Source organism: Cephus cinctus, unplaced genomic scaffold (genome assembly GCF_000341935.2).
Source record: "Cephus cinctus unplaced genomic scaffold, Ccin1 Ccin1_scaffold0577, whole genome shotgun sequence".
NCBI lineage: Eukaryota > Metazoa > Arthropoda > Insecta > Hymenoptera > Cephidae > Cephus > Cephus cinctus.
Window position 1 is genome coordinate 445,566 of NW_014333226.1, and position 10,312 is coordinate 455,877.

At 35.6% G+C, this 10,312-nt stretch overlaps 2 protein-coding genes across 6 annotated transcripts; one reads left to right on the forward strand and one right to left on the reverse strand.

Annotated features, from left to right (window-relative positions):
• On the reverse strand, positions 1 to 3,318 carry LOC107268704 (pickpocket protein 28). 4 transcript variants are annotated; one of them, XM_025085921.1, is made up of 8 exons: positions 2,788 to 3,318; positions 2,508 to 2,708; positions 2,157 to 2,420; positions 1,959 to 2,076; positions 1,602 to 1,878; positions 1,051 to 1,207; positions 872 to 972; positions 1 to 811 (listed from the first exon to the last, which is right to left on the reverse strand). In XM_025085921.1, exons 1-8 carry the CDS (start codon positions 3,054 to 3,056, stop codon positions 675 to 677), a joined length of 1,524 nt encoding a protein of 507 aa, XP_024941689.1. In that variant the 5' UTR covers positions 3,057 to 3,318; the 3' UTR covers positions 1 to 674. The 4 variants fall into 4 exon arrangements, with proteins under 4 accessions (XP_024941689.1, XP_015597228.1, XP_015597227.1 ...); XM_015741742.2 differs by having other exon boundaries at positions 1 to 972; XM_015741741.2 differs by having other exon boundaries at positions 2,157 to 2,708.
• On the forward strand, positions 2,239 to 7,395 carry LOC107268647. Of its 2 annotated transcripts, none has more exons than XM_025085923.1 (6): positions 2,239 to 2,356; positions 5,086 to 5,339; positions 5,411 to 5,738; positions 6,049 to 6,411; positions 6,472 to 6,861; positions 6,924 to 7,395. In XM_025085923.1, the coding sequence occupies exons 2-6, from the start codon at positions 5,158 to 5,160 to the stop codon at positions 7,200 to 7,202; spliced, it is 1,542 nt and encodes a 513-aa protein (XP_024941691.1). In that variant the 5' UTR covers positions 2,239 to 2,356; positions 5,086 to 5,157; the 3' UTR covers positions 7,203 to 7,395. The 2 variants fall into 2 exon arrangements, with proteins under 2 accessions (XP_024941691.1, XP_024941690.1); XM_025085922.1 differs by lacking the exon at positions 2,239 to 2,356 and adding an exon at positions 3,812 to 5,000 and having other exon boundaries at positions 6,924 to 7,394.
• Positions 7,396 to 10,312: the final 2,917 nt, after the last annotated feature.

Sequence of the window (10,312 nt, forward strand, 5' to 3'; positions counted from 1 at the left end):
TATCAAGATAGGACCATAAATAATAAATAAAAGTGGTTTCAGTACTAAACGCAAATATGAAAACAAGTGTTATTTGTTCGTAATAAATGTTTTAATGTATATAAGATCAAATTAAAAATTAAATGGAATTCAACATTCATATTATTACTATTGCACTATAGCAGCTAATTGAAAAATTTACTACGACGTGAAATTGAAGTTTACCACGCGATAGGTAACGTTATTGCAGCTTGGAATGCAATTGAGACATCTGCTGATGTTCTTCTTCGAAATCACTGTGGTATTTACCAAACGTTATCGTTTGCATCGAAGTTATTGAGCACTGCAGATAAAAACTTTGGCAACGATGAACAAACGCCAGAAGTTATATTACTTATCTCAAATGGGTGCAATTTAAATAAAGATCAGTGGATTAGCGGAGTAAAATACTATTGAAGAAATATCAGATCTTTCACGACGCTAAATGCATAGAGCGCCACCGTATGCTGCCTTTATATTTGCGGTTGAGTTTCAAAGCAATCATGATAGTTGGTGTATTATTCCGAAATCACTTTTGTTTGTTCTAATTTTTCGCCACATATCAACATACATACTACATTTGTTAAACATACCGCTCATGTGTTATATATTATTGCAGTCATTCAGTATATTTGATTTTTTATCTTCGTATTTTTTTATGGCACACGTTTTCTTTTTTGTTGGTTAAGTTTCACTATATACCAAAACAATCGTAGAGTTGCATAGTAAAATATTTCGATGAAAGATATTATGCTGGCTCCAACAAATAACCCTGCTGCACCGCCCACAGCAGCTATGAAGTATTTCGTGTGTAGTATAATTATTTCAATATAATAATATTTATCTTTCTTACCTAGAAAGTCAGTTAATCCGAAATGAAGAATCCGGTACTGTATATCGTATGGAAAATTTAAAGTAATACTTATGTCAGTTTTGCCCATAGCTATAGGGCCCCTACGAATTTACGTTATATGTATATTTAACATATCATATATTAATCATTTGCCCTAAGTAATTAATTACATAACTTACATTTCTACCGACGAAAAGCTTAGTAGGGTATATCTAACCATATCACAGTCTTGAATGCAATTACTATATTGTAAATTCTTCAAGTCATTATTTACAACATTCGCTACATTTTCTCCTATACATCGAAGTTGTTCAGCATTACAAATGGGAACATTGGCTAAAACGTTAATAAAATGAAGATCAATATTATCACGTATAGACAGTTATTCAAGAGTATTGAATCACCTGAACTTGGTCCTACCAAAGAAATCAGATACTGTAGTACCTATATGTATATAGGCATACACAGTGGAACTTCGATAACTCGAAACTCAAGGGAAACGAAATATGCTTCGAGCTATCGTAGTTTCGGTCTATCGAAGTTTCCAAGTTATAACGGTGAAACATTACAAAATTCAAAGGTTCATAGTGCGATAGAGTTTTTGACTTATAGAAATTCGAGTTGTCGGAGTCCCATTGTACAAATATACACACATAAAGTTAAGTAGGACAGTACATTCTCTAAAATAGATCATAGGCTACACAAAAAAAAGTCGTAGACTAATATTTACGCATAGGTCTAGCAAAATGCGGAAGGCAATTGCAAAACTGTCGAATCCTTTTCATTTTGTATTCAAAGAAGCACATTGCACGAGAATAAATTGGCCACATAGTTAATCCGCCGTCTTCAGGAAAACCACAATGCCTTTGATATTGAGGCAAAAACTTAAGCTCATCGTGTGTCATGATTTCTTGAACTTCGACAGACACGCTTACTTTTCGCGTACCGCTAATGTGAAACATTTCACCGCCATAATACATAACATTGGCCGGATAGAACAGTGCAACCTATTTTTGTAAAAGACAATATTAATGATTTGAAATAATCGATTAAATTCAACATTCTTTTTTATACTTTTTATACTTTCTTTGGCGTCGAGTCCTTTAATTAAATAGTTTTTAGGAACTGTACGAGTTTCATAATTGACTGACGGTAACGTCTCTATATCGATTGGAAAGGTCGTCCAATTGTTAGTTCGCCAGTACCTATCGAAGAGTTTCGCATTCGATTTGATATTCATTCTCCAATTTGAATTATAGAATTTAATTATCATAAATGGTCTTACTGCATAGTGGAGTATATTCCAGTGGGATTCGCGAAAGCTTTGCATATTCCCACTTCTGTAACAATGTTATCAATCGTTTCAGTGAATTCTCTTCGTCCGAAACTTGGATAGATTTGAACATCTGTCCACAAGTCATGAAGTATTTCTAACCAGAGTGACGATGGTACTTCTTCGTAATTCATGACATTAATCATTGTATCGTAAGTGACATTTGAAATGAACGTAAAGAATTCTCTTGCTTTTGGAGTGTCTTGTATATCGTATCTGGGAAGATGATATTTTAGTATAATAATTCGTAGTGAATAATTGAAAGTGTAAAGTAATATTAATATATTATTTGGCTGTGCTTGCTTTTTGAAAACTGCTGGAAATTTTTTGTTATCAATTTGACTGATGGGACATACGATGACAGATGGACTTGGAATTTGGAAATTTCTATAGTCATGATTTAGTGTAATGCTAGTTGCTTCATATTGATATCTATTCCAAAATGTCCACGACAACAGTGCCAAGCAGATTAAAGCCCCAGCGACGAAAAGACCAGCTAGAAATCTTTTTAATATGGAATTAAGTAATTTGAGATATTCTAAAAAAAATTTGTTGATCTTATAAGCGAATTACTTCAATATACCTTTCTACAGGGTGTCTTCGACGGGCTACTATATGGTTCAAGCCATGAATGGTCGAGTTATGCGCAAAATCGACCAAGTATTTTCCAAGAGCTGTCTTGGCACGCATTTTTTCAGTTCCCAATTGAACAGTGGTCGTTTTTAATTCACCCACGTCCTTTACCTTAGCGAGACTTTTCGTAATGGCATCGGAGACAATTTCCTCGAGACAGATTATCGGCAAAGGATTCTCTTGATTCGGCGAGACAGTTCTTTTCATTCTCCGATGCATCCTTTAAGGTTTATTCCTTTTCTGAGAGGCGTTCCTCGTTTTCGCTTGAATAATTTTCGAAATTGCTTTCGAAATGATAAAAATATTTAATACCTCGGCAATCTCACTTGACATCAAATGAGCATGAACATAATATCGCCGGTCCTTTTGGTAATAAAATATACATAAATCACGTGCAAGTGGATGCTGAATATTTTAATATAAGTTACACGCAATGGTACGTTCGACGATAACATGTAAAAGATTTAATAAATTATTTAGTGATGAGTATAATATATTTGTATATAATATATAATACTATACAATATCAAAGATTGTAAAGCGGTAAAAGGGCACATTATAAATTTACATTTGTGTTTCGTTCATTCATTATTGGCTGATCGAATTTTTATTGTCTTCACTTCTATATCGAAAGATGGCAGCAGCGTCGATGAAGTTTTAACACGGTAAAAACATTCAGTGTCGTAGCATGCTTTTTCGCATATACAAAAAACATACAAAAATTTATCGATTTGTCCCACTTGCTGACTGATCCAATTGATCAATCACCTATAAAGCAAAAAGCTGCAGCGAAACATTCTAAGAAAACTATTAAGATTCAAAATGAGTAGCATTCTGTGACATATAGAGTACAAGATAGCTGAAGAAACTAACGCATACGCACTTTTTATTACACAGGTTTATTTGATAGTACATAACATTCATATGATTCCTGTATTATATTTATTATTAGATAATATTTTGAATTAAAGTTCGTATTTAAATTAAAGGCCCTTCGCATCTTTCTGTTAACGTAATCTACACACTTTATTGACTACATATATAAAAAGATTTTCAAATGGTGTTATTACTATCACACTTTTATGATAATTAATAATTTTATTATTAATAGGTTTACTTAAGAAGACAGTAAATATATCATTAACGAAGAACTTCTGTCATACTTGTAATTGTTATCTTCAACGTACAACTCAATACTCAAATCAGTTCATTTTTAGCCGCATTCCTTCTCAGTATATGTAGATAGCAGACAATTTCTCAAAATTACAGTTATAGATTTTATGTCAACCCTAACTCCAACTGAAATACTATTCGCGGTATTATCACAGATAGTTGACATTCCGTTTTTGATTTACATACATATTAGTCAGTCCACGAATTTAATGTGTTTCCCTGACAAATAAAGAACAACGAAGACTCTAGCAAGTGACACTTGGTTTTGCATAAAACTTTCGTTACAAAGTATGCATGTACATGATTTTGTACTGAGGTATCTCTTATTTTTCTACACTATTATTTATTTGCTATCGATTGCATTATTGCAAGATTACATAACGCATCATTGCAAATGCAAACAATTGTTTGCAAATTGTTTGCAATACAGAGAGGAAATTAAATGCAGATGTCGCATGACTATCGAAGGAGCAATAGAATATAGAATGTAGAATTTTAGAAAATAGAAAATGTTCTAGATACAATATCGTGTTCTCATTATTTTAGGATTACGCAATATCCCTCTACAATATATACTATTCACAACGTAAACTGCGCTACCTCAGAAAAGCCTGAATTCGTGTTATAATAGATGCACGAAAACGTATATGAATAATACATTTTTCATCCAGTATAAAAATGATATCAATTACCGATCGTACTTTTTTTAATATCATTGACAGATGACGTACACAGCTTGAAACAGCATTCATACTTTCTAAACAATGCTCGTCCCTCCATTGCGTGGTAATGCATTTTTTTACATTTAATTTATCCAACCCTCTTTCGATATATAACGGCAAAACGTGCCAAAAGCTCTCGCGCTCATGTTCACGAGTACGCGCCCGAAGCTTTTAACGAGAGCCCGATTCGCGTTGGGTATTGTGTGCGAGGCACACTGGCCAAAAATTAGATCAAGTAACCAAGATGCCTCGAAACGCAGCAGACACGGTTAGAGACACCTAGAATTAAAGAGAGCCATGATTAGTTAAAAATTGTTTTCTATCACTGTTTAATAACTATTTAACGTACTTAGGAGTCTAACGAGACGGACTACCATCAGACCGAAGAATTATATCGCAGAACACCTTACCCACCGCAAAAATCAATGGTACGTCAGTCGTACGATACGACCAGACGAGAATCTTGTGCCAGATGTGACCCGCCAATGATGCAGTTTGAGAGCAGGGAAGCGTCACGTCGCAAACGAAAAACGAAAAATCATCTTCAACACTGCCCATCCTGCCATTGTCCACCTTATAGTATGAAATACTCACCAGCCAGAACAAGGTTGGAACAAAAAGTAACGGTAAGGTGGTCATGATCTTGGCAATCAATCATTTTCTTTCTTCACCTGTCAGGAACACTGAAAATGTTTATGCACTACTGGACCAGTACGAACAATTTCTTGCAAAGTCCATGCATCCAGGGAGAAAATTACAAAGTCCACGATCTCCAAGATCAGCCTCTCGGTGCAGACCCTCCACTATAGTGCATTGTTCGAGGAAGGGAAATTCTGGAGGTAATCAGCAGTTGAAAACGACTGAGACCGATCCTATACTTCAGGAGTTGATGAGGGACATGGTCAAGACAGGATTGGCGGACGAGGATACTAAGGGTTACCCTAGATACGAATGTGCGCCGATTAAGAGCATTCACAAGAAAGATAACTCATGGCAACAGCAGCAGGTGCGTGAGAGATTTTCTGAGGAATGCCTTGATGAGGCAACAGGTGCTGAAAAGTTATTCTAAATAATTATGGAAGAGACGATACCACGTTACAATCCACTCGTAATTATTGTACCTGGGTAAATAGTCGTTTGTGGGAACTCGTTGGGAAAATGAATTAGTCGCTATTGTGTAATGTGTGTAGGGACGTAATGGGACCCTCGAGTTTGGTTAGCTTTGCGTACATTTTCAAGGATAAGATAAAGTAGTTTACAGTAGAGGTTGTGCTAGGTTCGAGTTAACAATAGTGTAAATATACCTCTGTACACAGGACGAATCGGATGAGGAGAGTATTCGGCCGATTAAGCATGTACATGATTATCCGCATACAAAAAAGCAATCGAGTGTGGAGTCTCAAAAACGGGACGGTACTTCCCAACCCATAGAAAAGTATGACATTCAAAAGGATGAAGAGTGGAAGCAACTTCAGCGAGACAGAGAAGAGTTAAATGAATTAGATTCAGAGGTGCGTGAATTTGAAAAGTGGAAAAATATTAGACAGGAAGATAAGGACGCTAATACGACCGAGAAGCGGAAAGTTAATTTCTTGCCAAGTAAACTTCCGGTGCCACAATTCAGTAACGTTCGGCCAGGTGCATTTGATACTTCAAGAAGTAAAAGTCCCAAAGACCAGGTATATTAGTATCCTGGATTTCCAATTAACGATTGAGCTAATTAACCATTTCCTTTGTAGGCAAAGGATCGTGTACGCAATGTAGAGGCTAGTACGAGTTATCACTCCATGTTAACGGCAGACAAGAACTTGAAGGCCACATCAGAGTTCATGGAACAGTTGGACCTCACAAAGGATGAGAATCTGGAACAGGAGTTGAAGAGCATACCGTACTGTGAAACGTATCGCTGTCCATCCCTTCCAAATTCGCAATCGATAAAACCAAAAGTGGAGCGTCCTAGCACTGATAACAATTTGATCAATGATAATCAAGCGGATGCAAATCTTACTGAAAAAAATGTCTACGCCGGTGGTGGTGATCTCGATTTTCATAGCAGCAAGTGTTACATCGTCGACCTCATAGACAGGGCGCTCAGCCGAGAGCTGGCAACTATTCCGCAAGAGAAAAAGGTATAAGCCCACCCAGGGTACATAAATCTGTCTAAGTACTACAGCGTTCTCGTTGCATTTAGCTGGATGATCTCGTGGGACAGCGAGAAATAACACGAACCCTCCAGGGCGATTGCTGCCAGTCACTACCACATTGTCTGAGCAATCAAGAGACTCCGGACTACGTGAGACAGTTGAAAGTCCTTCGCTGGGCATACCTAAATCACATTCAGGATGAGCTAAGAAAACTCCAGGATCTGGAACGCTTTCTTGATACGTGCTCACCTCGGCAATCTCTACCAATTTTGCACGCACAAACGACGACCAGCGACACTAAGAGAGAACACATGTCTACCCCGTAATCAGATTTGGCGACTGTAGTTTTAAATTCTAAAGGTGCTCATTGTAAAATGTGTTTTTCCTTGTATTTATGCATGATATACAATACACGTTGGGCGTAAGTGCCAGTAAATGTCGAACGAGGTCGAGATCGAAGTTCTCTCCTCATTCTCCTCCACAGCGCCCTTAACTGTTCTTCTTTTTTCTTTGTCACTTTCATCCCTGCAATTCTTCTTTTGACCCTACAGAGCTACATGACCTAGAAATATCGAGGAGCAGCGTAGCTCCTGAGGCTTATAGCGATCAATCATGACTCTGGTATACTTTGCGAAGTGCATTGGGGAGTGTGTTTGCACCCCCTATAATTTGCACCGAAATGTCCCGTTGCTCATTTTCGCCTAGGGAATTGCACTGTAATCTTGTCGATTAATGTCCAGCATCGACCGTTACGAACGTAGCCTCGGCCTGATTTGAATCCAGCGAACAATATTAAATTTGAATTTGACTTCAGTTCGTAAAATCAAAACTTTTCACACTGTTAAGCCACCATTAATCCTTGACTGCGATTGGTAAAATAATCTACTGTACACAAGTATTGGTAAAAAGAAATTAAAAAATACTATTAAATGTTGCTTGCAGACGTAACTGACGCTGCAAATGGGTCGTAAAATTTCCCAAGTGAAGTTAGCAGCTTTAAGGATAACCCTTGAAATATCGAAGTACATAGTATATGCACTTTATAAAGGCACTCGGGGCATTATGTAATATATTGTTTTATAGTTGAAATATTTTTTATAAAAAGCTCAATTTACTCCTGCATTCTATTATCGTTTGATCAGCTACACTCGGATACTGGTTTGTCGATTTTCAGTTAATCATTGAGCGCCATAAATATTATAGGGAATTATTGAAATTGCATACCTTCGCAATTTCCTTACAATAACCAGCTTGTCCATTACGTTAATATATACCAATCGAAAATCACTGACCGTTATAAACAAATTACTAAAGCTCGATTAGTCGATAAAGAAATCGATTAGTCTCAATCAAAGAAACCCAAATATAAGGGTTTCGAAACTTTGTAATATGCAATCCTTAAACTCCCTGGAGATGTTTCGGAACAATCTGGTACATTATATTTCGTATCAGTCATGTCAAATAAACACTTGAGATATGGGTCTAATATAGTATGCTGTATATATGTATATACATATATATATAATCATGTAACAAGTATAGTTTGAGGACCCAGGCGATTAAGGGGCATTCACAATAGTAAGCTAACGTTTTTTTTAGCTAATACCCTCACGCATCACAGCATTGAAATTCTAACCTAATCTAACCTAACCTAACGAAACACTTTCTAAGCTCATCACAACTCCGGATGCCTAGCATTAAAAAAAAGTAAACAAATTTGGTGTGACAGTCGCTTTATGGGCCTCAAAACATACATTATGTTGAAAAAACTTTGAGGTCCGACCCGAAACTATACAATTGTTCTCAAACTAGCGGCTGTATTATTCAAACTGTCTCCAAACTATACTTTATTAATATTTATATTAATATATTATGTGTGTATACATATACATATATAGTATATGTATATAGTATATGTACGCAAGTACATACGACTATCGAATATAGGACAATGAATAGCGTCGCTTGTAAAGAAGTGACTAATTGTAAGAGTATTTCGTGAAGATTTCAGAAATAAGATATACCGTAAGGTGAATTTAATTATAATGACGCGACGTGGTGCTGGAGTTTTGAAATATGAGAATTTGATGAAGGAGAAAAGAGAAAAAGAAACGCAAAACAATAAAAGGAGATTAAAAGTTAAAAAATGAAAATTCATTCTCTATCGAAATCTTATTGAAAAGATCAAAAGTACGTACTGGTATGAACAATAATTTGTGAAAGAAAAAGAATTTCGTTCGTTATTATTATTATTATTATGAAAGAAATTTATAATCAAACGGCCATCGCCGTATTTATATAAATTGTTGCTTTTTTTTCAGTATTTTTTTCCGCTATTCATTTTGCGATTTATATTCAGAACAAACACCCGTGTGTAAGATTATTCGTCGTGTGTAACGTTAACACTGGTACATTTGAACTTGTCGCGAATTGCGTGCGCGTACGACGTTTGTTCATAAAAATAATTGAAAAGCAGGTCCGCAGGGATTTCAGGGTTTAGCCTGTTCTAAATATAAGAGTGAAAAATTTTAAAATTTTACGCCTATCTGTATACAAATCAATTTTAACGAAGGTAGCCAAAATTTAAAGTAGACTCAAGCTTTACATCGTTTGGATCGCTTTACCTGAAGGTGAATGAAAATCTAGTGGAATTTCGATGATAACGACAATCGTATGTGCACCCTAGCATTAAAAAAAAGTAAACAAATTTGGTGTGACAGTCGCTTTATGGGCCTCAAAACATACATTATGTTGAAAAAACTTTGAGGTCCGACCCGAAACTATACAATTGTTCTCAAACTAGCGGCTGTATTATTCAAACTGTCTCCAAACTATACTTTATTAATATTTATATTAATATATTATGTGTGTATACATATACATATATAGTATATGTATATAGTATATGTACGCAAGTACATACGACTATCGAATATAGGACAATGAATAGCGTCGCTTGTAAAGAAGTGACTAATTGTAAGAGTATTTCGTGAAGATTTCAGAAATAAGATATACCGTAAGGTGAATTTAATTATAATGACGCGACGTGGTGCTGGAGTTTTGAAATATGAGAATTTGATGAAGGAGAAAAGAGAAAAAGAAACGCAAAACAATAAAAGGAGATTAAAAGTTAAAAAATGAAAATTCATTCTCTATCGAAATCTTATTGAAAAGATCAAAAGTACGTACTGGTATGAACAATAATTTGTGAAAGAAAAAGAATTTCGTTCGTTATTATTATTATTATTATGAAAGAAATTTATAATCAAACGGCCATCGCCGTATTTATATAAATTGTTGCTTTTTTTTCAGTATTTTTTTCCGCTATTCATTTTGCGATTTATATTCAGAACAAACACCCGTGTGTAAGATTATTCGTCGTGTGTAACGTTAACACTGGTACATTTGAACTTGTCGCGAATTGCGTGCGCGTACG